We start from the raw sequence: 26,806 nt of genomic DNA, 5'->3' as shown, positions 1-26,806 counted from the left end.
TCTCGACTGTTCCCAGTGTAAATCAGATCACCGCTAGATGGCGCTGTTCTCCCGGATCCGCTGTTGCAGATGCTGATTGACAGCGGCACTTGTCCCGCCTACTTTGCGTTTACCGTCCAATCAACGCTTACGTTCCTTTGCTATCGTACGTGTGCTAACAGCGGAACTGAACAATCGAGAGGGAGGCTGTCTGCTAGAAACCAACACAACAAGGTACATTTGGACACACACTGTCTTATTTTAACACTTTTGCGGAAGCATTTATTTGCGTATTTTACTTCCCAGTTACTTACGAAGTGTAGTGGTATGATTTAAATCACTAGAAAGGCTTAAAGTGAACTGAGGCCTAGCGTCAACGGATAAGCGAAGCCTTCGGCTGGTTAGCCGTTAGCAACCGAGCTAGCATGACACATTGAGACTGAATAATAGCTAACATACATTTTAATGAGAACGCATAGCTTAAAAACAAAGTCGTACACTGAACGATACGATATACGTTTTGTACATTCATCACTTCATCTGTCTTTTGCATTAATGTCTGTTGTCAGGGTCATTGGTTAGCTGTAACGATAGCCGGGTGAGCGGTGTTAAGCTAGCGTGAAAACGGGAATGAGTTTGGCTGGTTAGATAGCTTAAAACACAAGGTTTCGGTTGAAAGTTGACGTGTGATTTTTAGATGCTCTCGTGAAACTGTAAAGAGTGTCTGTGCCAGTGTCATCCCGCAGTCTATTACTGTCTAAGACTTCAAAATAATTCCGTTATCACAGTCACTACCAAGGATGGAGTGTTTGTAAACACGTGTTCACGTAATTCTGTGTATTTGTTGTTTTTGTGTATATTTAGTTATTTATATTAATTTGTACTCAGTATAAATGCTGTTAACTCTTCCCTTTGTGAGCAACAGAAACCCGACAATATCAGTTTTTAATATCCATTACATTAGAGCTGAAATTACTAGTGGATTAAACAGTCAATTAACAATCACTGACAAATAATTCCTGATTATCTGATGGATTGCATCTTTTCTTGGCTAAACTGAATTTTTAAATTAAATCTATTTATGTTTTAGATTGTTAATCGGATTAGGCTAAACAACCAATTTGAAGACATCCCCTTGACCTCTATAAAACGATGTTTTTGACACTTTTCTAGCTGATTATTTAGTGCTCAATCAAACAATGGAAGAGACGATTGACTGCTTAATCAAGAATGAAAATGATTGTTGGTTTTCATCCTTATCTGCCCATTCTTCACACTGAAATTACACAATAATATAATTTAAACTCAAAGTATTTTGTGTTGTAATGACTCATACTGTATAACGGCCATGTTCTCCTTTCCAAAACAAATCTATAAATAAGTAACCAAGACTTTCTGACTGACACTACTGCTCCTTTGCATTTTTGGCTTTTTTATACCTCAGTGCTGTCAACAGCTGTAGCCAGAGGCCGACAGGTTGTCACTCGATCATATATGTACGTCCGTCTGTTTATCCATCCGTCCACCCGTCAGTTCATTCATCCATCCATTCATCTGTCAGTCCCTCAGTGCCATTCTCATGAACACAATGTCTCAGGGACACCAAGAGGTATTTTCAAATTTGGCTCAAATGTCTACTTCAATTAGATTTTTGTTGAAAGGATACTGTGACCTCACAAAACATGTTTTTGGCCTTAACTCAATAATTCATATGCTAATATGATGAAATGTGGAAGTGATGTCATTTTAGACAGTAAACTGCAGCGTGTCTTGTTTGAGGAGGCATACATTCTCCAATGAGATTGGCCACAAACGTTATCCCGGCACGGTCTAATATGTAGTCATTCAGTATTTGGAGAATGTTTCTACTTCTTTGTCTTGCCACCATTTCTGCTCTGCTTCAGAAACTCTTAGCCTCTCAAAAGTCCTCCTTCCTACTCCTGACACCTTTAGCGCTAAGATGCTTTGTGAATATCTTTGATCTTTACCAGGATCTTGTCGTATATGTAAGGGGGAAATTCTTTACAAATTATAAATTATCTTAAAATTTTGCCAATAGGAGCAACTTTTTGTTTTAGGAAGCTTCCTGAATACAGCCCCAGATCATCTTATGTAGACTTTCTCATCAGCAGAACAGCACACATCGGTCCATATATCTCTTAAAACACAGCTATAGATTTCACCAAGTTGCACTTAATTTCAATAAAAGTGTTAGAAGTGGTTTTTAGTTATCTTCAGAGCCATTTAAGGTCCACTTTGGTCCACTTGTTTGAGAATATGCTCTTTACACCCCACATTTAGATGTGCATGTGTGCATCTGAGTCTATCAGATTTAGGATGATACAATATATCGGCCCTCTCTGCACTCACTGACTGTGATGAATACGAACCAGTCCGACTAGTCTGAGCTCAGCAGTTGGGATCCAGACTCTCTGTTGCATTAATTTTAGGGAATAGCCTCAGGTAATAAAAACAGTCTGCAATTGCAATAGTTTTATCATGCATAAGTAAAACTAATCTTCTTATGTGTCCCAAGACGTGTCTGCTGGGATTAAGATATTTTAAAATATCCCATCAAAGTCAACAGGACAGCTTCTCAGATTGAAATATTGAATTGGAAGCCAGGCACAAATGGATTCAGACATCCTGCTCATGCAATTTTTTGTTAAATATTTTTACTATAAAGCTTGTGGATTACAAAGGCTGAGTCCGGCCAAAAGTAAAGAATCAGGGAATGGTCTTGAACGCGTTTTTAGTTTTTTTGCTTGTTTTTCGGGATTCACTTTCTGGAGACCAAGGCTACATCCACATTAATACTTTTCATAACGATCTACGTCCACACAGGCATTTCAGCACAGTTTTTCAAATTATTTCCGTTCATTCTAGCATGCCTGGAAATGACTATTCACGTACACTGGGCATTTGGGTGTAAACAGGAAGCTGGAACGCCCACGTGGACGGAGATCGTTTAAGTTGTAATACCCCGGTTTTAATCAGAAACATAATAGCGTGGGTGTAGCCTAAATATCTGCTGGAGACACAGGCAGATTCCTGTCAGCTAATTATTCTGGTGTTGTCCAAAGTGCATTTGCATTGTGTATGCAGAGAATTGGTTTTGATGAATAAACATGTGCCGTTCCTTGCATTCATTACCCTTGTTGCCTGCATTGGTGTGACCCAGTGACTCCTCCACTGTCTGAGTAGCCCCTCGGGTTAAGTGTGCTTCGGTGCTTTGCTGCTGTGCATGACAAAGAGACCTACATCCTGTGGAGTCCTAGTGTTCATCGATAGAGCTTTGCAATCGTGTTTATGGCAGACTGTGATACGGTGTCCCTCAGAGACGTTTTTTCAGATGGCAGAGCCAAGGCGGCAACATAAATGTAATTTCCTTGATTTTTATCTGAACATTCCTCACAACTCTGCTGCTCTTATGCGTCTCTCTGTAGTACTTCTTGTCTAACCTGCTCACCTCTTCGTCTCCTGTGTCCTTTGGCGTCAGATGGAGGTGGAGCAGCTCCTGTCTCTGTCAGGCCCAGCACTGGCCCAGGCTGTCAGCACTCTGCTGGAGACCCCGGGCCTCTACGTCTTCTCTGACATCCTGGAGCTGCCTAATGTCAGAGAGGTAAACACACTCTCGCACTTTATCTTCCTCAACCTTTGTGTCTTTAGGGACCTTTTCAGACCTGGCATGAAAACAAGCCATCTTAATCACAACGAGACAGTTAATCTCAGAGGTGTTCATTTATCCAGGACGCATTGAGAATCTAATCAACCAAACCACAATCAGACGGGTCAGTGATGCAGGTGACCACATAGTTAGCGTCGCGTCAACACACGGGTATTTTCTAACCACATTGGTCCACATTCATCCTCTATGCATGTGGACATGTCTATACATTTGTGCGTCAATGATGTAATCAAATTCATGACTCACCTCCCAATCAACACATCTAGAAATAGAGTTCCTGAGCGAGATGCTGCTATCAGTTTCAAAAAGTACATTACATATTGCTTATGTTGTGTGACAAATTTGCATGATCATATGCAGTAAACTACCTATTCTGGAAGTGAAATGCTGTTAAAGTAGAATAAGATTGTGCTGCATTCTTTAAGAAAGGCCCTGAAAAGGATGGGGAAAAATTCAGACCAGGGGGGATATTTACTAAGAGTTTGTGTCCCTTTCTATGCACTGAACAGTTCAATTGCAGTTTTTAGTTTTTTTCAGTGCATGAAAACCTCTCAGTTTTCCTCGGTGATTTTCTGCTTCAATATGTGCTCAGCTATTTGTTTACTCAGAGGACTTTTAAAGTTAAAAATCTCCCACAATCATATATTTTTAGCTCATTCTATTACTAATCTGTTGTTGAGCTGATAACATTGGCTATTTATAATATGTATTCCTATGAAGTCTTCCTCTTGGGGGATGATGCATGTCTTCTTTTCAATTTCAATATCATGTTCGAGATGAATAATAGATAGGAAAAATAGCAGTTCTGCAAAATGTTGCGACCCTGGAGGTAACTGTAACAGGTGAAGCCTTTTTAAAGAACTACATTATAGATAAAGAAATACATTATAGTCAAGAGTCTTTCAAAAAGACAGGACAGGCATCAGCTGATGTCTTCCAGTCAGCCATAAGGACACTTAGTCCACTTAGTGGTTCCTCTGTTGTTCACTGGAGACAGATCAGACCGAAACACGCCCACCGAGAGAAGAGCAGCACGGATGACCAAAACACACTCCATTGTGCCTTGTGCACCAGTTTAAAACCCACCGTTTTGATGGGCCTCGCATCCTGGTTAGTTATTGAAAGTGAATGTTTTTGTTAAACCGTCGATGCGGACAGACAATCGCCTGTAACCGGCGTACTAGCAGCACGGTGTCGTGTCACACCGCCACACAATCCTGCGCTTATCGCCGCGCCGCCTGATGTGATTGCAGCCGTGCTCTCAAAGAGTCTCAGCAAGACTCAAATTGCAGTTGCACAGTTTTTGCGGAGAGAGTCTCATTACTTCTGTGTTCTGCCACCTCATTTTTTCTTTCCCCTCATCTTCCTTCTACGCCACAGATGGAGAATGGCCCTCATGCACCAATGTACCAGCTCCTCAACCTCTTTGCCTATGGAACCTACTGCGACTACAAAGGTATTGCTGTGGCAGCACATTGTAAATAAGTAATAGGGCGTCCCTGCGACTCTTTTATTGTGAGCTGTATTTTCTTTGTTACCCCGACACACGCTTTAAACGCCCTCGACCGAGGCAGGTTATTCACAGACCAAAATGACTGGTGCGCTTTTATCTGTTTGGCCAACTTTTTGTTTTAAGTGTTCCGATTGGCTGATGATTGTGTGTGTTGCAGCAGTGCTGGCACAAATGGGCAGTAAACTAATCTTTTGTGACTTAATTTGCCGTCTGTGTAATGCGTCGGGAAGCTTCAACGAGAAGCGGAATGTTAATTATGTCTAATTTTATGCCGAACATCAACCAATAGCCTGGACAAAAAATGTAGCCTACTTTATTGTTCCCTTCCCTTTGGAGTCATGCCGACAGGAAGCACATTGACTTTCAGAGAGCTGTGTCGCGAAGCCCGGCGAGGAACTGTCAGAGACGCCTTCTCGGAGAGTGTGAGTCCTGTCACCAGGGGAGCAAGGCAGCAGGAGACACAGACGGTGGGGACCGACTTCCTCCCGACTATGTTCCCCGGCTGCTTAAAGAGCCCCACACCTACCTGCGTGTCCCGTATAACATTACACTTCAAAGTAATAAGTAGTGCCTCGACTATGTGCGACTGTTTGACCCTCAGCAAGCGACACTTCCACACTACTCTGGTGCATTTGTCCCCGTTGTGTCTCTTTTTTTTAATATTCCATGTTTCTTGTGTGCTGCTGTAGAGAGAGCAGCCTCTCTTCCAGAGTTGACCCCGGCTCAGAGAAATAAACTCCGCCACCTCTCCATCATCAGCCTGGCATCCAACCTCAAGGTACTGGTTCATTCTTTTCACTGTGCAGTTTTCACAGGGAGGTGCAGATTAATTGTGTAGTGTTGTGTTTGCCTCACAAATATAATTCCTGCAGCCACCTTATTGCTGTAGGCTTCCCAAAGCGAGATGGTAATGCGATGTTAATAATTCTGCTGTTAAATATGGCACGCAATCCACATTTTTCTAAATGTTTGTGTTAAGTTGGTTGTGACAAATCATGAAAAACTCGCGCGTTAAAACTTTAAGACGGGGTGAATGCAGGCGGTGGTTTCCCCGAGGACGGAGTTGTAGCAGCAGGAGTGAGTCTTTTGTGAGCACACACACTTCATTTACTTAAATGTGTTGACATGTTAAAAGATGGTATTCATGACGAAACTTACATTTACAGTTTCTTCAAGGGAATGCTAGCCAAACGGCATGTAACGTTAGAAGAGCTGTATTTCACATTCAGGCTGTTATTATACAGACTAATACTAATACATAGCAACTAAAAACTCTGGTGCTGCACAATATTATCAGTTCTAAGCAAATCATGATGAGTTGCTCAGGGAACATGATGGGGAGAGGGCCGACATTAAAGCATGTAGACAGGTTTTAGTAGAAACACAAAATACAAGTATGAACCTGAAAATGAACTCGACACGTCACCTTTGAACTTGTGGCTGTTTTAAATCGGCTAAATCAGAATTTCAGAAAGCAACACGCCTTTCAGTCTCACGCTTCTCAAGGAGGAGTCACCAGCAAAGCCACTACTGCTCATGTCACTTTAGACTTCTAGCCCCTCCCTCCATGAGCATGATGAAGTATTTAATGTTCTTTTATTAAGGCGTCTCTCACTCGCACCCTCCGACCGTACTGCACATCTCCTGCCCTTTTCTGTCTCTGCTCCTGATAAATAATTGATTCATTATTCTCACCAGCTCTTAATAAACTTAATCTCACTTTCTACGACCGTTGCTCCTTTCACTCCTGCCCCTGTTTTTCTCCTGAATATGTCATTGCTTTCCCCCGCATGTAGGTGTGAACTCTCTAATTGCCCGGTGAAGGATTGTTAAATTCCAAACCCTCCTTTCACCTTTCTCTGGCAGTGACATTTAGACAAATAGGCTATTTTACTGTAAACTTTTTTTGTAATTTTCCATCAAACCGTTAAAGTGGAATCAAAAGATCTGCCTGTGTACCTTCGTTAGAAGAAGAAGGGAATATGTAAAGTCTCTTCGTGTCTTTTTTTCCCCTCAGTGCCTGCCGTACTCGCTGCTTCTGCAGCAGCTCGAGCTGAAGAATGTGAGGGAGCTGGAGGACCTGCTGATAGACGCCGTGTACTGCGATATCATCCAGGGCAAACTGGACCAGAGGAACCAGCAGGTGGAGGTAGACTGCAGCGTGGGTCGTGACCTCGGCCCCAACGAGCTGCCAAACATAGTCAACACGCTGCAGGAGTGGTCAGTATCCCCTCAATGTGTCTGCGCTTATTTATGTCTGTTCTCAGCTTCCTAACTCCCTCCATGCCCTTCTCTGCTCTCTCTCAGGTGCACAGGCTGTGAGGCGGTGCTGTGTGGTATTGAGGAGCAGGTCTCGAGGGCAAACCAATACCGAGAGAGCCAGTTGAAAGTTAAAGTCCAAGTGGAAACAGAGGTTAGTCCCGCATCTCTTCAGCCTACAGTTCTTTAAGAGTCTCCCCCAAACAATCCAGTAAATGTGACTCTTCCCTCTTCAGCATCTTTGTTTTTATGCTTCCAGCCACTTGCGGTCTTTGAGTTTTCCTTTTGGCTGCATATTTCCTTTTTTTTTTGCATTTAGTTTGAGGGTAAGCTCAAACAGCAGCGTGTTCATAAACACATTCAATTATAAATGTGCTGCTGTGTGAATTCCCCCACAAACCTGAGTGTTGTTATACGACCGGTGTTACTGTAATATGATTACATTCCCCAGGAATGAGTAGTGTAAAGGATTACAATCTCCAAATCAGTCATTCTATTGCAGTTATTGCTCAAAGTAGTGCTGCGTTACTGCGATTTCTCTTTTGTGCCAAGTAAGATTATGTTGCGTCGCCGCGGGACAGTATGCATCTTTGCATCACGTCGAGGTGAACTTTCAGTCAAATATCGCCTCGGGCACATGTGTGACTGACCTGAGGGAGAGGAGGAGACAGTTTAATATTTTGCACCCTCAGTTAAAATACTGAAGGCCACGCGCAGGGTGGTAGGTAGGCGCACGGACCGCGTGGGCATCGCCACCTTCTATATTGGCTCATGTATCTGCAGCAGAGTAACGTGAGCGGCTGGGTGAAGGAGAATGTCGATCAGCAGGTGGGGTGATTTTAATTATTTTCTCAGCCAGTCACATCACTGGTCTCATAGTTTGGTGACCGGACGTCTCCTTTGTAAACGAGCAGAATAGCGAAAGTAATGTAGTATTATAACAAGTAACATAACTAATGACTTTTGATATCAAGTAATATGTAATATGACTCTGTCTTCTCTTTTTTTTTACTCCAGGTCTCAAACCTGCAGAAAACATTAAAGGCCAGCGCTGCCTCTCCGTCGTCAGGCCCCGCCCCCGCTGGAGCCGCTTCCAATCAGGACGCAGATCAGCCGGCAGAGCCACGAGACCCCGCCTCCTCTCAGGAGCCGCGACAACCGGGCAAAAAAAGTTCAAAGGTGAAAGGGTGAGTACTGTGATGCAACCTTTTGTGTTGGTTGGCTGCGTGCACAAAAATGCATGCATGAATGATGTGCTCTGCATGTTATGGCTTTTTAAACAAAAGGAACCAGCGGGAGTTTGCATATAAATTGCATTCATAAAGCATGAACAAATAAATTCAGAAAATTGAACGCATAAAAAGTTTGGCCATGTAGAATGATTTACTGAAATGTGTTATTCAGAATTGTGGTTGCTGGTAAATCACGGTTGTTGTTTTTTCAGCAAGAAATTCTGTTTATGCCTGCAAGTCACACAATTGAACAAAAAAAAGCTGCATGTTGAGTTTTTTCCCCATTAAGTTTCTTTTATTGCAGCTTTTGTTTTGTGAAACGCTTTTGTTCTGTGGTTATTGAAAAGAGCTTTACAAAATACAAATGTACCTAGTTATGAGCAGAGCACTACAAAGACGACTTCAAACACGGAATGAACGCCGTTAGTCCAGTATTCTTGTAGAGAGAGGAAGTTAATTCAACACAGAACCGCTATGTTTCTATTTTTTTTTTCAATAAACATTAAAAAGCCAGCTGCCGTTGTAAGTGGTTTGTCTGCGTGTGAACGTGTGTCTGCATGAAGTAGCTTTATTATCACATCAGTGTTGTGCAGCAGTGTTCTCACCCTGCTTTCAGGGGCTCTCTTCCTGCTCCGCTTCCATGAGGCCCAATTACCGATGGCTAATTTCACATCTGTCCTGGATTGTAAAATGTCACTGGATATACAGATGCCTCACGCGTTCTCCTTCTGAAAGAACCGTCTCCCACCCCCCGTCCCCCCTCCAGTGATCAACTGAGACGCTCTGCTCCTCTGCTGTTTATGTTGTTGCCGCCGCAAACAGAAAGCGGTGATTATTTTCTGGCTGCCTGTCATATTTTGATGAAGCATAGAGCTCTGTAATTTTCATCACTCAGCAGTGCACTTCATTCAAAATGAAGATCCACTTGAAATCCAAATTAATGATAGCTTAACCTCAATCCTCGAATTAAAAATGAGTTTTGACACCATTTCTTTATAAAGCTATTTAAAGGACGGGACTGATAGTGCAGCCGTTATTATTAGAAATAGCTTCTTTGTACAAATTATTTTTAATTGTTGAAATAGAAAATCCACTGAGATCAATTGCAATGCCGATATGTTAGATTTGTTGACATGAAGACACTGTTGCACTGAGGTTGCATCAGTAATATGCTGGTTTAGTAGTGCAAGTGGAAAAGTAAACATGTGAATCATTCGTGTTTTGATAAATCCTAAACAAAGTGCCAATGCAGTGTTTCATACTGGTTCTCCCCTTTCAGGCTGCGTGGCAGTGGGAAGATCTGGTCCAAGTCCAACTGAGAACAAGAGACAGAGATGTGGAGACAAGGCACTGATGGACACTATCACTGATTAACAGACATGTTGACGGACTAACAGATGTTCATGGTCACTCACACAATATTCACAGTAAAACCAGGAAGCGTCATGGGAACGTTTCTCGTCACCAAATCTCACCTTGATGGATTCAGAAACACACCGGCTGATGGAAAATGACAGGTGTGACATCAACTCTTGCAGTTGTTGATCGCGGACTGTCAGTGTAATCACACACACACACACACACACACACGTGTCACTTGTAATACAGTACATGAAGACGGAGCAGTCTGCAGCAGGAGTCGGTTGCCTTTGACCAGAAGCAGGATCGGTGTATTTGATGTGTATGTGTGTATCTCTATTGGTTTAAACAAATGTTCTTCCTTGGGTTTAAATTGATTCTATGTTGCTTTGTATTTTTTTTTTCTCTCTGCTGAGTTGAGACATGTATAAAATCTGAATATAAATTGTCAGGAAATAAAACGACGCCCTGTACTTACATACCCTGACTCTCTCACTAATGTCACTGTCTTTTATTAAATGCACTTCAAAGTGCATCTCTGGAGGGTGCACCGCTAAATGTTAACTCGCAGAAGGGGGTTACTCGTTAGGAGGTCAAGCCATTAATTAGGGCATGTCCCTAAAGAGACTAATGTATTATAGAGCTGAGGCTTCCCCTGTGCGCAACCAGCATGGCTACACACAAAGCACATTCATATTTCATGTGCGTATGTTTTGCCCAGAGCTTCTGTTTCAATGTCAGAATTGCCTGTTGGAATTGCGAGCCACCCTTTGCACCTCCATCATGCAGTCAGAACTGCCTTCATCGTGCCTGCTCCACCCGTCTCACCCTTTTGATTCTGTTTTCTCTTATTCGCCGCTCTCCATCCGGCGTGACATTAATGGTAGCAATTATCTGACCAGCAGCAGCAGTGAGAGGGGAATAGACGACGGGGAAATGATTGTCCTCTTTCATTTAACCCTGCATATTTCTCTACAAAATACGCCCCCACCTCTATAAATAGTGGCGTTAATTCCAGTCGGTGTGCTTGAGCGTCATTGGTTCACAGATTGAAGCTGTGATTTCTAACAGCTGGTCTCCTCAAGTGTTTGTTAGTGACGGAGGGTTCGCTGGCCCACGTGTCGCGTTGAGTCGTGTGTGTTTATTACAAAGCACGTGAGCGATGACTCGGCATAATGAGAGTTCACACCTAACTTCTGCGTTCGTGTTTGTTGTTTGTCCGCCGCCGTTACAGATTTCTGCAGCGTCTGCTGGTACAGTATGTGTCTCGTAACTGGACGGTCATTAAAATGTCAGAGTGGAACAAAGGCAATCAATTAGTTTGATTGATCAGTAAAATGCCCAGAGGAGATGGAAACAGTAGCATGGCCTTCTCCTCTGGAGCCTGCCTTGATTTTATTGACATTCGTTTTAAAAACTGTACACAGAGGGAATTCTTGCTTTGCATGCTGTTCATCTTTCTGAAGCGAGAGGAACCCATACGAGGTGAGGAGATAAGGAAAAGCTTTAGACTCAAGCCCCCCCCCCCCCCCTTCTTCGACATGATTGGCACATGCAGTACTTTTTAATGCCAAGCCCATGGTTCAAAATCAATGCAAGCCGATGGACTAAATGTTCACTTAAGGGAGAACAAGATTAGGATACAGCGGTAGCTGTTAAAAAGCACATTGTAAGCTTTGTCCTTCCCATATAAAGCATTGCAGATCCACACAGCTCCCGGGGGAATTCATTCAACATGCATGGAAATAAACAGATAGACGCGGAGCTAAAACGCCAGTGTTGAGTCTTTATTGAACTTCCATGGTACAGAAAGACCACATTTCTACAGGAATGCTACTAAAATTCACAAGACTAGATATCTGGAGGGTAGCACGAGCCACGCATGATGTCACCAGCACTATGTCTGTGGTGGGAATATGTGTAAGGGGGGGGGGGGGGGTCATGTCTCAAAGAAAAGCTTAGAAAAGTTGGCAAACACAAACTGACATTTGGCTTTGAAGGGTTCGATGAGACATCACTCACTGATAGATAAAATAGACATTTATAAATAATAGATTTGAAGATATACTCTCACAGGTTTTTCTTACTGTGTACATGCAGATTCATTAGAGAGACAGAAACGATGCTCCTTGATGTACTGCTTTCCTTTGGTGCACCCAAGACAGTTGATATACGGGGACTTGAAAAAAGTGATATGAAGGGAAATTATGGTGGTTTTGTTGTTCCAGATTGAGATACTTGGCTGTCAGGTGGGGGGAAAGAATCCTCTTCGTGGTAACATCAGTCCTTTGATCACGCGTAGGCCTACAGTTCACAGATGCTCATTTCCATGACAACATAAATCTGTCTTTGTTATGCACCATCCAAAACCTTTTGGGAATCATTGATTTTCAACACTAATGCCTCTATCCATTCCCGCTCTGAATATTTTATCTCCGCCACTGGCAGCACTATATGCTTAACACACCTCTACCACAGTCCAGCAGGAACAGAGGGTGCTCACAAAGGCTCGGCAAAGAGGTGAACGTCAGCCAGATAATTATGAAAACAAATCATGGGGAAAAACTAAAAGAAAACAGACTCCTCTACACACTGCAGAGGGAAAAAGCCACACTATTTGCATTCCAGGCGCCCAAAGCGGGGAATAAACAGCAGTTTTTGGAGCGTGACATGTTAAACACATTGCCTGTTGGCTACAGCCGTGCCAAACAGCTTTGTGAAATATCCCGTTCAGTGTTTGGAGATGCTGAGAATGGCTTTTTAACCATTTGCGAACCAGATACAAGCCTGCTGAACTAAACTGAATTTGAGTGTCATTTCAAGAAAGAACAGTCCGCTGGATTAGAATGAATACTGAACGGCTTCAAGAGTGCAGCCGAATGACTGGAAACGGTTGCGGAGGCACAGGTAATACATTTCAGATGTAATGGGATGTTGCAGGTCTGCTAAACTGCTTGTTTGTGAATTAGTCATGGCGGGTCGAAGCGCAGAGCAGTTGGTTGGCTTGGCAGAGCTCGGGGCCATACAGGGGATGGAAAACAGGGAGCAGGTTACAATGGCGCATGAGCCACATGAAAGAAATGTATACCAAGCACAGAGGAAGCAAGGAAGGAGGGAGCAGCAGGGAGATGTGTTTGGGTTTTCAGACCTCAGGGATACCTGGGAAACCTGGATTCATTTCACAGTTTCAGAGAAGATAAGCGGTGCTGCGGGCACACCCTCTGGTCGCGTTGATGTTCCTCTTCAGGCCCGCAAGACATGTTTACCATATGGAAAAACAGTCACCTCAGAGGTTCACAACTGGGATCCTGCCACAGCAAGAGACAGAGAGAGAAGAAGAGTGAGAGGAGACAAAAGGGAGTAGGGGAGGGTTGTGGGGAAGCTTTGGGAACTCTGAGGATGGGAGAAGAGGGAGCAGAGGAGAGGAGAAGAGGAGCAGGGAGGCCTGAAGCTGGAAAATTGGTGTACACCCAAACGGAAAGCTGCATCGCAGGGGACTGAGAGGGCGGCGAGGAGAAGAGGCGGAAGAGAAGGAAGAAGAGGAGGACGGTAGAGGAAAAGCTTATGGGGGGAGGAAGCAAGGAAGGGAGTACAGCACGATAATTATCCTGATTGAGATTAACTTTGAATACCCTCAAATAAAAGCATCATTTCATGGACGACGGCTGAGGCCCACTATGACTCATCCGTAGAGGGAGTTTAACACACTGATACATCTTACAGCAGTACCAACACTCCATGAACACTCCTCAGAGAGTACCACTACTGCTCATTTATACTCCATGTACATCCTTTTAAAACAAAAGAAGTAATAATGCTGCCGGACACACACATACACGAAGAAGCAAACTTGAATCTAGAGGTGCACAGGAACTCAAACATGCACATCGGACTCATAGACTTAAGACACACACACTCGAGACCGTGCAGAGCTGGTGAGGCGACTCATTACCTCTCCCTGTCGGTGAAGGAGGAGGAGGTGCTGTGCAACGTCTGCCGGCTGTCCTCCGAAGCGAGGGAGCGAGGGAGCGCAAGGGAGAGTGGGGGGGCCACGCCACGGGAAAGAGGGGGTGGATGCTGGAAACAGCTGCGATCGTAACTGGGAGACAGAGATGACACAGATGGGGAGAGGGGATGGAGGGAGGAGAGAAATTGGGGGGAGACTCGTGGAATAGGGATGGAGGGGGAAATAGAAGAGAAATGCAGATGGAAGGATGGGAAAAGAAAAAGATGGGAATTATAGAAAAAAGAGACCAAGAAGAAGAGGGACAGGAATAGAAGCCAAGATTAAATAACTCAAAGAAAGTTGGAGTTTTAGAGAGACAGATAACGGAGGAAGAAGGTTATCGAGGAAGAGACAGGGAGCAGGAAATTATAGAGAAGGGTGGAATTAAGGGAGACGGACAGAGACACAGATAAAAACAGCAGAATAAAGAGAAAAGACAGAGGGGGAGAGACAGAGGAACAGAGTCAGAGACCATCAAGAACAGCCGAGACATTTAGCATCAGCGAACACATTACTCTGCCACTGTGTGAGAGAATTAGTGCACTCATAGGACTCATTAAAACGCTGTCAGCTGAGGGTAGAGGGAGGGAGGGAGGGGGAGGGAGAAACGGGGGAAGCAGACCGGCACTGTGGGACGGGGGAGAGAGGGAGTCAGGAGGGGTGAGGCGGGGAAAGGATGCAACAAGGTTAAGGAATGGACAGAGGGGTGAGGCATCACAGAGGTGGCGTGCCACTTCAGTGAGGAAGGTGACGACAAGTTCACACTCTTGAGAATACTTAGACGCACAACAAAGCTCTTCTTGCAGCCATAAAAGCTGTACCTTCATCTTCCCTCAGTAACACCTGTTCTGGCTGACTCCTCTCTCCCTACACGCACGCACGCACGCACACACACACACACACACACACACATACACACACACACACACACACACACACACATACAGTCACGCTTGATAACATTAGCCACACTCACGATTTTAGGGCTGGGAAAATCACTGAGCACATATGCCGCTCCATAATCATAATGAACTGGACGGTGGCCAATTTCCACTATAGGCTATAATTTCAGTCCATCTGTACCCCCTCTCCCGTCCATGTCGAGGCACTCTCTCCCTCTAACACATGGCGTTATTTACACATTTATGACACTGGAGCACGAGCCAGTCTATAGAGAAGGGCCGCTGCCATGTCTCCAGCCTCGAATCGCAGCAATTCTCACTTGTGTAGGGCCACTTTGGATCCACCAGCATCGTGGGGCTTTCCTCCACGGCGGGGGCCGCTGAAGTAAGTTATCGAAACAACAGCGAAGGCAAGTCTCCGGAACAGAGAGAAAAGGGGGTTTATGGTGTATCAGCTCACAGCACGCTGGAGGATTATCTGTGGATCAGCAGTAGGACTGGCGGTGCTGGGAGAGATAGGAGACTGGCGAGGGAGATAAGAGGAGTACCAGCTGTGCAAAGACAGGCAGCGTTAGAGCAAGGCGAGGTGATAACTGGAACTAAGCGAAGAACCTGAAGGAAGAAGGGAAACACAGGTTTATTCAGAGACAGAAAAAAACAACCTGGGGGGTGAACGGAAAGGAGGGCCAAGTGGGAGGAGGGAGTGATGGTGAGAATGAGAGCAAGCAGAGATAATGTAGGAGTGTGGGAGCAAAACAGATTTTAAAGGAACAATTCATTCATTTCCCCCCTTGCCTGTTGTGCTATTTATCAGTCTACATTGTTAATACAAATAGTTCCTACTTGAAACCGCTCACAACAAGGTCTGTGGATTATCTGGGTCACATTTCTCGGAGAGAGACATTGCTGTTGAGTTTATCAAATGTATTATATTTTGATTTATACCATTATAGAGAGAAGGCAGACGTCTCTACGGCTGATACCTCCACAACAAGGCAACTCACACCAAAAACAATCTAGATTGAGAAATAGCAAAGGAAAAATGTGAACTTTCCCTTTAAGAGACAGTATGAAAACGTGATGTGAAGGAGGGCTAATTTAATGGATTCAGGCAATGAAATGAAAAAATCATGTTGCAATAGATCAGTGGGTAAGATGAGCAGACACCAGAATTACAGTAAGGAGGAGAGTAAAAGTATAACTGGGTGAGAAAAGATTGACAGAAAAAAGAGTGTGAGATGTGTGAAGAGGTGGAGAGAGGAGTCCCAGTGGTCAAATGAACGAGGTGTTATTGGTTCGATCAGCAAAGCGTGGAAGTGCTCCACTACATCGCACAGACGACTCCCCATTTACAGCTGATGACCATGTGTGCAGCAAGCTCTTCCTTACGAGGCCTGAAAAGGTAACGTACACAGAACCCCCACCTTGCCTTACAATGCTCCGGGGAGGCTTAATGGCCGGTGAAGCCATGTGATTGCTCAAGCCTGTAAAGCAACAGATCTGTTTTTGTTTCCGGTTCCATCCTACTGGTTATAGGGAACGTTTAATCATCGCAACTCTAATGGAACCAAATGACACAACTGTGCCAACTGTGACTGTCAGGAACACAAGTGTTGTTAATAAAGTCGTTAGTTGGCTGTTACTCAGCTCTCACTTGAGGGAGGAATACGTAGACACATTACGTAATCGTGGAGGCGCATGACAGACATGACAGACAGACCAACGTGCACTTGCAAACACATCTGCAACTGTCAAAGTCTCATCTGGCCTCTTCCTAAATCCCTACACATCTGGCACAATTCATTAATGTTTATCTTGACCCATCAGTGGGTAGAAAGGGGCAAAGTCTCCAATTTTCCAGTACAAAATAACACATTCTAAACTCTTTAAGATCCATTTTTCATATACTTCAATCTCTCAACAGTTCTGCAGAGCCTTAACTAATCTCCAAATCAGCTGTTCCCAAAACAGTTTGCACTCAAAACTAAGCTATGTCTACCTGTGACTCCTCGTTAGTGTTTGGATGCGTCTACGGATTATAACCAAGTCAACAAAAGAGTGATTAGTCCCCTTAAGATCGTTTGAATACTAAAGAAGTACAATTATCACGCAATTAACAAGATGAAAAGCAACAAATTCGACCAGATTGTAAAGCACCTAATCTAACCTCAATCTCTCGGTCTTAAAGTAGCCAATTTAGAAATACAAAATGCCGTAATATTAAGGGAGACATCTTGTGTTGAAGCTCAGACTGGACTGCACCTCGCTGTGTGTGTTCTTGGAATGATACATTTTCTAATCAACATATTTACGATAAAAAAACCTTTGAATCAGGAGAACCAGAGCTGCTCTCTTACTACCGAGGAGAGGTGTCTCATACAGGGAAAGATTACTAATCATTCACTCTTATTCAGCAATGCCCATGTCATATTTATATGGACAAATGGACACACACAATATTTTGGAGATTCCTACCAGAGTTTGGCTGTAATGATGACTGCCGTCAGGATGAGCAGCGAGGAGATGGTCACGGTGACGTAGAACTGAGGGTCCACTGTAACACACACACACACACACACACTCATGCAATTACTAATCGCAGACCATGACCATGGATAATTGTATCCAGAACAAAAGAAGAGATCAATAAAGCCAGCCAGAAACATGATATTGAATGTGCGAGACGCCGTCCTCCAACTACAACACAAATCCGGTGACGTCTTGTATCTTGCATTGTGACAGCGGCCAATTCCTCCCTGTGTGTGATGAGAACTTTATTAGGCATCCCCCGCCACAGACACAGCCGGCAGCACACAGCAGCCCTCACACTGGTGACAGCTAATTCCCTGGAGGACTTGCGGTATGTGTGTGTGTGTGTGTGTGTTCACATGGGCTTCGGCTCATGGCTATCTTTATTTAGAAATCCTTCATGTGCATCTCCTGATGCCCACCTGGCTCCGTCTCCTCCGCCGCCGTTCCTCCGTCCTCCACTCCCTCCAGGTCCTTCGACTCCAGCGGTGCCTCCTCTCGGGGCTGCATGCTTGCAGGCCAGTTTGACTTGGTGCTGCTGGCCTCCTGCTGATTCCCATGCTGGTGCAGGGGGTCAGTTTCCTGGCTGGAAAGGAAGTGATAGGTCTCATCCTCCAGAGGCTGCGTGGGACCCCAGACCACCGCCCACAGAGGGGTGGGTGTGACCTGGGCTGTGACGGACAGGGTGTCCGCCTGCTCCTCGCCCTCACTATTGTCACGGTTACAGGTGGAGGGCTGTGTCACCAGAGCAACCAGGAGGATGGAGACGAGGCAGCGGAGGGCAGTCAGTCGTGCGACAGGAGAGATGGAGCTGGAAGAGAAGTGGAGGAGAAACAATGAGAGGTGGTGGAGTGCCAGAGAAGTTATCTAAGAAAATGTATTGTCCACAGGCGTCCTGCACGACCTCATCAGCTCAGTCATTGATTCTTATGCCGGCCATCACTCAGAATGACATTTTATGCATCAGCACCACATACATCGCTCCTTCACCTCAGGTACTATCATCTTACCATCTCTCCATCGCTTCGCTCTGTTCACTGTGACTCCGCTCCTCCGATCATCTCTCTCTGTAAGATAGGAGGGCAAGAGAGAGAGAGAGAGAGGGAGAGAGGGAGAGAGAGGGAGAGAGAGAGGGAGAGAGAGCGAGAGAGAGCTTTTAAATTATACGCTCAATTATGCGCCACATGTTTGAACATAATCCACATCTGCATTCAAAAAACACCCAGAAGTACTCATTGTCCGTTCTGCTCTCTCACACACATTTACAGTGCACACACCTGAGCACAGCACATTAATCACCATTAGAAGCGTCATGCATGGAGCCAATACTCTTATGTGGCACTTTGTGTGGAGAAAGGCAACTTCCTATCAAGAACTGCTGCCTAAATGCCACAGAAATGTCACTTAAGAGACACACGAGCACACCGGGAGACGACCACAAACACACACGCACTCCGACACATATCAGTTATCATGCCTACCTCTGGCAGTGAAGAGAGGGAATGAGAGAGGGAGACCGAGGGAAAGGGGGAGATACAGAGAGCAACTGAGAAAAAAAAGCATCGGTTGCCTTAGCGACTGAGACATGTAGAGTCTGCTCGAGTAAGAGAGGGGAGAGAGAGAGAGCGATGTAGGGAGGGAAAGAGACTGTAGGAGATTTAAATGCTAATTATGTCTTTTAAAAGAAAAACTGCTTCAATTAAATGGACGCAGAGGAAAAGAAATTAATTTGACGAGGCAAAAAGAAATGATACTGAGAACGACACTGGTAAGCTCATTTTAGAGGCGGGAGGTTAAAAAAAACAACTCTTCAATTATGTTTACAAAAAGAGGCAAGGACACCCCAGAGAGCAAGAGACAGAAGTACAGACAGCAAAGAGGAGGAGGAAGAAGAGGAGGGGGGAGGAAGAGGAACGAAAGGGGGGAATTAAGGTCGAAAATAATTTGATTTACATTCATTTACACGGGGACGAACTGGTGTTTGAAGAGGAGGCAGGGTCAGATTGAAATAAAAAAAAGAGACAAGTGATGCAAATTTGTCGGTGAGAGTCACAAGGTGACAGCTTTATTGTGTGGAAATAATATTTACATAGAAAACAATCTGCTATCACTCAACACACACTCTCGCAGTCTGCATCCGTACACCCCCCCCCCCCCCTCCAACGCCGCCACTCGGCCTGTCACACTTCATTCCCCTGCACCCTCTTTCACTGTCACTACGTTCCCTCCCTCTCATTTCCTCTTCATGGCTCCAGGCCGTGGTGTCCTCAGCATTGAGAAACCGGCACTCACTGGAGAACGCAGCGAAACCACGAGCCGGACCCTCCATCCTCCTCTTTTGCTTCATCGTCGTCCTCGCCGTCGTCCTCGTAATCTAAATTTGACAAGGAGGTCAAGAGGATTCGCCACAACATGCATCATCTAAAATGAACATGATAGTGAAATCTGCAATTCTGTGGTTACTCATTAAGCGTGCCAGTCAGTAAATGAAGACATGAGGATGTGTGAAATTGTGTTGTGTGTGTACCATCAGTCTCCTCGTCATCCTCTGTGTCCCCCTCCGACTCCAGCAAACACGACTCCAACCGACTGTCTCTCTTCGCTGTGACATCACCCCTGTAACATTCACACCCGCAATTAATTAAACACCTAATATCAATAGAGGTGTGTGTCAAAATCAGTTATATTCATTCGCACCTCATGAAGTATAGCTTCAGAATTAGCAGAGCAGTTGACCTCGGAGGAAATATGCAAATAGAAAATATAATTGAGCCGTTTCGATTAAAATCGTTTTAACTGAGTGGCGTTGGCGTGAACTGTGCCCACCTCTGCTTCCCAGAGCTGGGGAGCTGCTCCCATACGATGAGGTGCCGCCCTCCAGTGACCCAGCGGTGGCCTCCGCTCCCTGTGGTCCACGCCGCGAAGCAGAGGATTCTGGGAGCATCGGGCCAGGTCAGAGAGGCCAGGTACCGACACTGAGGCAGAGAGAACACTAGAGGGACATGAAGGAAATGTGGGGGGGGTCAACAGAGGAAAACAAAGTGCTTTCGATATTTGTCTCAAGTCCTTCATGTGCTTTCACTCTCTCTGAGCGGAGAGAGTTACTTGTGCTTGCACACGGTTTACTCTGCGACTCACAGTTAAGCGAGCTCTCTCCATTCGCTAGATCATAGCAGGAGCCAATTAGGAGGCCTGCTGTCTGGTGGACACAATCTGTTATCCCGGTGATGCTGTTGTGATTGGTCAGTCTGGACATGGTTCCTGTGATAATTAGACAGATGTTAGGTGGAAATAATATGCAAATGTTCTTCATCTACCTTTCTTTTCCAGCCATCCTGACACACACACACACACACACAGATGCTGCTCATTCCAGAGCTCACCGGTTCCCCAGTGCAGGATCTTGAGCCAGGCTCGACCGTAAGCCAGGAACACTTTGTCTCCCCGCGGGCTGAGTGTCAGACGCCCGCCCGACCCCCCTCCACAGCCGGTCACCTCTCCGCCCCAGTGGTGCAGCAGCCTCAGGGGGTCTCGATCCGAACAGCGGTTCTCCCACACCGACACCCCTCCCTCGGCCGCGCCGCTGAACACCATTGGACCCTGAGTCTGTGGAGGGCACAGGAGACATGGTTGTCATGGTGATCTGAGTCTTTACCCAGTGTGTGTGTGTGTGTGTGTGTGTGTGCGTGTGAGAGCGATACATACACAGAAAAAAAGGGAGAGCAATGTTTGAGTAAGTGTAAAAGAATTGTGTGAACAGTTTCAAAATGTACATTTTTCCAAGCGGCTGTTGGTTATAAATGGATTGCGCGCTTTGCATGAAGACCAACAAAGAGGACGACAATGATGCGCTACGCTTTAATGCTTTATGCATATTTTGATGATTACGAATTGAGAAAGAATGTGCATATATGCGGCTCTGGATTTCAATATTCACAAAAAGGCTTTTTTGCTCAGTATGCTTTCTAAAATTGGCCGAGCTCCACGCCTCACATCTTAACAAATATCTTTGATTTCTATTTGAAAGCAATAAACAAGGAATGCTTCTGTGAGGATAAGAGTGTAGAAATATAACCGTTTGATTTTCGGAGGGCTTTTGCACAAATAAAAAAAAAATCAAGAGTTCGAAAACTTTGGACAGCTTCAACAGGGAAAGAGGCATTGGCGTGCTTTTTGTGTTCAGCCTTTGACCCAACCCACCTGGATGGATGTGACTGCTTCCTGGTGAGCGTTGATTGACTGGCAGTTTTGGAAAGTGTGCCAGCTCCAGGCTTGAACTTTCCCCCCGTCTGAGGGTTGACAGAGCGTGAGGGTTACATGTGCTGACAGGCGGCTGGCAGTCATTATTGTTGGTCACGGTCGAAACCCACCTGAGCCTGACTGCCTAATCTGTGCCTCCATCTCTCTGATTCAGCCCAATAGCCCTGCGCTACACCCACTAACTTGACGGCAGATGATGAAGTAGTAGATTTAACATACAAACACAAGTCTAGCTGCAATTATTCAGTTCATTGTGTCACGAGCTCTTAACATTTTCGCATAAAAAAATAACCCCACACCTGATCCGGTGATAATGTAGCCGTCTTCCTCTGGCACAAAGCAGAGTGCAGTCACAGCGTTGAACGTGTAGATAGACTTGACACACTGCCCTGCAGGGAAAGGACAATACTAATTTCACTGACAGTACACAGACCACCAGCCACACAGGCATTCATTGGTTATGAGGCACAGTCAGACACAGACATGTTTCCCAGACAGAGCTTGGAGGCTCTGTCTACCTTAATATATACAGTTTATATATATGTGTGTGTGTATGTTTGTGCGGTTAAGCGTACCAATGCTCAGGGCCCAGATCTTCACATTGCAGTCTGCCGAGCCACTCAAAATAAACCTCTCGTTGTCGGACAAAGACAGGGACCGGGCTGGCAAGAGGGCAAACACAGACAGAAGAGCGGGAGGGGACAGAGGAGGAGGAAGAGGAGGAGGAGGAGGAGGAGGAGGAGGAGGAGGAGGAGGAGGAGGAGGAGGAGGAGGAGGAGGAGGAAGGAATGGGGATCAGAAGAAGAGAGAGAGAGAAGATGACAAAAAGATTAAGCTGAGAGGAAGCTGTAAATAAGTGATGATGTACAAAAAGACGACAGACTGCAAGAAAGAGGCAAAAGAGAGAATAGGCATGATTTACCAACAAACTACAACAACAAATAATTTGTCTGTGAACACAGTGTGACTATTAGTTCGACTGAGCGGCATCATCTGTACTTCTCAACTTGGTATGTGAAGTCGAGGGAAGCAGGTGGGGAGGGAGTGTAGGAGGAGAGCCGACGAGGCCGTTGGAGTTTAAGTGATGGAAGGCTGCCTGCTTCAGACAGACAGTGAACTCTCTAAAGTGTCTACTGAGGTTATCTCTCACTGGGGCTGATCTGATGAACTGCTACTATAATCACCAGACTGCAGGACACAGGCATTACGCAGCTGTAGTCGCCGCACATGTAGTGTGTCTATATATGTGTGTGTCCTCACCCAGCGTCTTGCAGTACTCAGGGGGAGGCGCAGACAGACAGGTGACTCCACCAGTGTGACCCCCCAGGTTCTTCTGCTCCGTTGCTGTGGGAACGTGCCACACCTTCACCGTTGTGTCTCGGCTTAGAGGAGGCAGATGTCACGGCGTGAGGAAGAGAGGATGCAGGAAGGTAGAAAGGGAAGATAGAGACGGTGAAAACAAGCAACGTTAAAAGCCGTTAAGACATAAATTGTGAGAGATTTGCGCTGATCCATCGACGCAGGGGAAGAAAAACAAATATGTCAGACAGCAGGGGAGAGAGCGGGAGCATATCAAGTGATAAATTAGGTGAAATGTTCACTTTGCACATCCATTATGCAAATGGTGGCTTCTTTCCTGCTTTACCTTCCAGAAACCACCAGGTTGTCAACAGCAACCACACAAGTGACTATGTCATTGTGACCCTCCAGCCGCCTCAAGCGAAACTTTGCCTTCTCCCAAGACGATTTGAGGGATGCAAATGCGGCTTCTGCAAAGGAAATCATTTGTCCAATTAGCACGGTTGACTCATCAGCGCCCCAGTTTGTTAATCTACAGTTAATCTACAGTTAATCTACAATTCGGGTGAATTTAGCTCAGAGGATGCAAAACGTGGGGTCCTGTCTTCAGGAGAGCAAATGCAGCCTATTGGTTGTAATTCTGGCAGCCACATGAGCTCGTTAGGACTCCTCAAGGCCCACGTCTCATCTGATTTTAGATGTCAATGACGAGTCAGGGCACTGCATTGTGCTTTTAACTGCCTGCGATAAACTGTGATAATAATTTTCTTAATTAATCCAACCTTCCCGCTTCAGTTGGTCCGTGTCAGAGCCGCCTCCTGACACGTCTCGGCAGTGATCTGACACCTTGGCCGCCTCTGTCCTGTCCCGCTGCCTGCCTATCTCTGCTCCCCTTCCTGCTTCCTTCTGCCTGGCAGCCGGCGCTGGCGTTGCCTGAGCTTTGGACTGCTCTTCTCCCTTCAGGATCTTGGAGGCTGGAGGCGTTTGTGATGGAAGGGCCTCGGGGGCATCCTCCCTGTGCCAGTGCAGAAAAGCGAGAGTTGAATGAATAATCAAGATGCATAGGCACATGGTTTGCTTTGTGACGGGGATACCTGTAGAGCATCTCCGAGTCCCACACAATCAAAACGTGTACTTGTTAATGAGCGACTAGTCCTAGAAAGTCTTACATTCAATTTGATGTTAATATCCACACATGCTGATTTCAGTGATCTGCACAAAGCCCCGAGGGGCTTTAATGGGGTGAATGACATCCCTGAATCATGTTTACGTGACACATTATGCACAGTGGAAAATTCCCATTTTATTAAAGCGTGACAGTATTTGACCTCCAGTGTGTTTGGATAGAAATGCAAAAAAAAAGATCAAAGACTTCAAAGTGAATGTTGTTGCTTTTGAAGAATGATGTTTCTCTCCATCTGCCCCCTCTTGCCGGTACCTCTCCCTCACTTCCTTACACTTGTCTTTTCATCTTCTCCTTTTTTCCGTCTCCCACAATCCCAAGAGTTTGCTGGGGGCCAGAAAGCTGCAGCTGAAGCTCAGCCAATCTGGAACGCAGCTCCGCCTTCCTGGAGATCTGAGGGGGAAGAAGGCACGAGATTGGTTGTAAACCGAGCCACTGATGCACAAGTTGTTTATATGCAAAACCAACATACTCAGCCGGTCTTGATTTATTAGACTGCAACTGTACTCCTGTCTGAGTGCGAGTTGTGAAATATGCATGAATGAGTGAAGCAAGCATGTCAATTTGAACTACATGACTGTTTTCTGCGTTAAAGGAGCACTTCACCAGTTTTACACATGTCTTGTAGTGATCTTATCTGGGCTTAGAGAGGGATTGTTATTTTGTTTTGTTTTTACAGAAACCAGGGGCACAGAGTTTGAAATTATTTTATAAAAATCCTAATTTGATAGTAGAAAGTTGTGTACAGACGTAAAGGTATCAAAAGAAAAAGTACTCTTTGGGAAGCAGTATAACCAGTATAAGGGAAGTGGTATATTATTTAATTATCTTTATCAATGCATAACAATGTAAGCATGATGTCAATTTTGTGTTCTGGTTTGAGCTTATTATATAAACTATTTTCTACACTGTTGGGTAGTTTTGTCTGTCACAACATATTTTATAAACTCCTTCTTTTGTAAAACTTCCGTCTGAAAAGTAACAAAAAAACACATTTGTCGGATAAATGTAGTGATCGTAAAAAGTCAAAAATATTTTCCTCTAAAATGCAGTTATATGAAGTAGCATAAAATGAAAATAATCAAGTTTAGTACAAATACTGCACAATTGAACTTAATGACGGTACTAGTCAGTCTATGTACTTTCCACTACTTCATATGTAGTAAGTCTAAATACATGAACGATTTATGTCTGTTACTTACACGAAATAAAGTGTAATACTACTTTTTAGGGAATGTTGTCAAGTGTTTGTCTTCAGCTGTAGTGTGCTCATTTATTTTCCTTTTTCCAATTAGTGGATGCAGCAGCAGTGCAGTAAAGAAGAAGAAAAAACAGTTGTAGGGCATGACAACAATTTATAAAATTACTGAGGCCCCTGAAGTTCCTGATATTTATTTTTTTCTGATGCACTCTGCTCATCGTGAGAGCTTTCCTGGGGTGAAAGCTGTCAAATTATTCATTCCACCACCATCATAAATTCACGTTAACCACATATTTTTCTTCTTTATGATGTTATTCCTAGTTTAAGATACCTTACTTCAGAACGTTGTTGCCTCACAAATCACCATTAAAACATCATCTTGATTTAACCGTGTGAGCTGTGATATACTGGAATACTTTAATGGTGTATGAATACACAGCTCTACTCTGCTGGATGTTATTCAACCTGTGTCAGCTGGTGAAGATGGATACTGTTTATATTTCATATTTTTGACTGAACGTGTGCCTGAGCTGCAGTAAAAACCCCGCAGTCATAACCTGTTGTTACACATGAGGGAAATATTTTAAGGATTTACAGAAGTCACACAGATTACACACACATAGTGTTAGCATTGGGACAAACAGGCAGATGAGGCGTTTCTGTACCTTGAATCTCTCCTCTGGGGTTTGACTGATTTTTATTTCCAGATTTCCAATCTGTCTCAACTTCTTCTGCAGCTTCCTCACCTCCCCCATCTGGAGCTCGGGGCGAAGCGCTGCGAGTTAACTTTAAACTGCCTGGCTGACTCACAGGATTGTCAGAAAGTGTCAAAGACGCAACATTGGCCTTCAATGCAAAGTCCGAATAGGTTTAAATGAATAAAGATGCATCAGACGGCTCGGCAGTGTGTGTTTGAGGAGACGTGTCGCCGGATGTTGATGATACAGACGGCGTGATTCACTGTCCTTACAGCGACACTGTGTGGACAGATGAAGTACTGCATTGAAAAACGGGAACACATAAATATAACAAAAAAGTACATCTAACGTTGTCGTGATCTCCCTTAAAGCAGACGTGAGTTTTTATATGTTGCATGAAGTTCAAAACAAAAGTCTAACTGACTAAAAGTCACTCTGTGTGTCAACTGGAGGAAGTAACACTGTGCTGCCTTCACGTGCTAATCTATCAGCCCATATTTTCGAGACTCCACGTCGTAAATAACATTAAGAATGAAGAAAAGAAAGAAAACATACAAAGGAATAACGTTTGTTTTATTTTGGAGATTAAGCAGATGAGGAGAAAACATGTCCGAGGAAAGCCATTCATACTTCAATGTTTTAATATATAAAAACAAATGTGCATATGTTTGATGACTAAACATCACCAAGTGTACACA

The 26,806-nt window shown here is 44.7% G+C and overlaps 3 protein-coding genes across 3 annotated transcripts; 1 reads left to right on the top strand and 2 right to left on the bottom strand.

Moving 5' to 3' along the window:
• The first annotated feature begins 150 nt into the window (after positions 1-150).
• On the top strand, positions 151-10,509 carry cops7a (COP9 constitutive photomorphogenic homolog subunit 7A). Its single transcript, XM_079275908.1, has 8 exons — positions 151-213; positions 3,479-3,601; positions 5,048-5,123; positions 5,870-5,958; positions 7,198-7,400; positions 7,488-7,593; positions 8,457-8,626; positions 9,951-10,509. Exons 2-8 carry the CDS (start codon positions 3,479-3,481, stop codon positions 9,988-9,990), a joined length of 807 nt encoding a protein of 268 aa, XP_079132034.1. The 5' UTR covers positions 151-213; the 3' UTR covers positions 9,991-10,509.
• Positions 10,510-13,021: 2,512 nt separating this feature from the next.
• On the bottom strand, positions 13,022-18,488 carry pianp (PILR alpha associated neural protein; the record flags this gene model as incomplete). The annotated part of the gene is made up of 5 exons (XM_079276151.1): positions 13,022-13,338; positions 13,983-14,129; positions 17,414-17,492; positions 17,890-18,278; positions 18,478-18,488. 5 exons carry the CDS (start codon positions 18,486-18,488, stop codon positions 13,317-13,319), a joined length of 648 nt encoding a protein of 215 aa, XP_079132277.1. The 3' UTR covers positions 13,022-13,316.
• A 1,159-nt stretch (positions 18,489-19,647) lies between these two features.
• Positions 19,648-26,329, bottom strand: LOC306782498 (uncharacterized protein). Its single transcript, XM_079275898.1, has 13 exons — positions 26,076-26,329; positions 24,484-24,602; positions 23,809-24,041; positions 23,373-23,496; positions 22,988-23,109; positions 22,303-22,389; positions 22,027-22,116; positions 21,668-21,756; positions 20,851-21,073; positions 20,606-20,728; positions 20,294-20,459; positions 19,995-20,083; positions 19,648-19,841 (listed from the first exon to the last, which is right to left on the bottom strand). The coding sequence occupies exons 1-13, from the start codon at positions 26,163-26,165 to the stop codon at positions 19,756-19,758; spliced, it is 1,641 nt and encodes a 546-aa protein (XP_079132024.1). The 5' UTR covers positions 26,166-26,329; the 3' UTR covers positions 19,648-19,755.
• Positions 26,330-26,806: the final 477 nt, after the last annotated feature.

Source organism: Melanostigma gelatinosum (genome assembly GCF_949748355.1).
Source record: "Melanostigma gelatinosum genome assembly, chromosome: 9".
Taxonomy (NCBI): Eukaryota; Metazoa; Chordata; class Actinopteri; order Perciformes; family Zoarcidae; genus Melanostigma; species Melanostigma gelatinosum.
Note: the sequence above shows the minus strand (reverse complement) of the source record. Positions and strands in the feature narration are given on the sequence as shown.

What these genes read in the sequence shown, in the direction of transcription:
- cops7a (XM_079275908.1), top strand. Translation starts at nt 3,479, where the DNA reads ATGGAGGTGGAGCAGCTCCTGTCTCTGTCAGGCCCAGCACTGGCCCAG. An exon ending in GCCTGGCATCCAACCTCAAG is followed by an intron (nt 5,959 to 7,197) that starts GTACTGGTTCAT and finishes TTTTCCCCTCAG; the next exon opens with TGCCTGCCGTACTCGCTGCT. An exon ending in AAGTCCAAGTGGAAACAGAG is followed by an intron (nt 7,594 to 8,456) that starts GTTAGTCCCGCA and finishes TTTTTACTCCAG; the next exon opens with GTCTCAAACCTGCAGAAAAC.
- LOC306782498 (XM_079275898.1), bottom strand. Translation starts at nt 26,165, where the DNA reads ATGGGGGAGGTGAGGAAGCTGCAGAAGAAGTTGAGACAGATTGGAAAT. An exon ending in CCCCAGAGGAGAGATTCAAG is followed by an intron (nt 24,603 to 26,075) that starts GTACAGAAACGC and finishes CTTCCCCCTCAG; the next exon opens with ATCTCCAGGAAGGCGGAGCT. An exon ending in GGATGACGAGGAGACTGATG is followed by an intron (nt 19,842 to 19,994) that starts GTACACACACAA and finishes TGTCAAATTTAG; the next exon opens with ATTACGAGGACGACGGCGAG.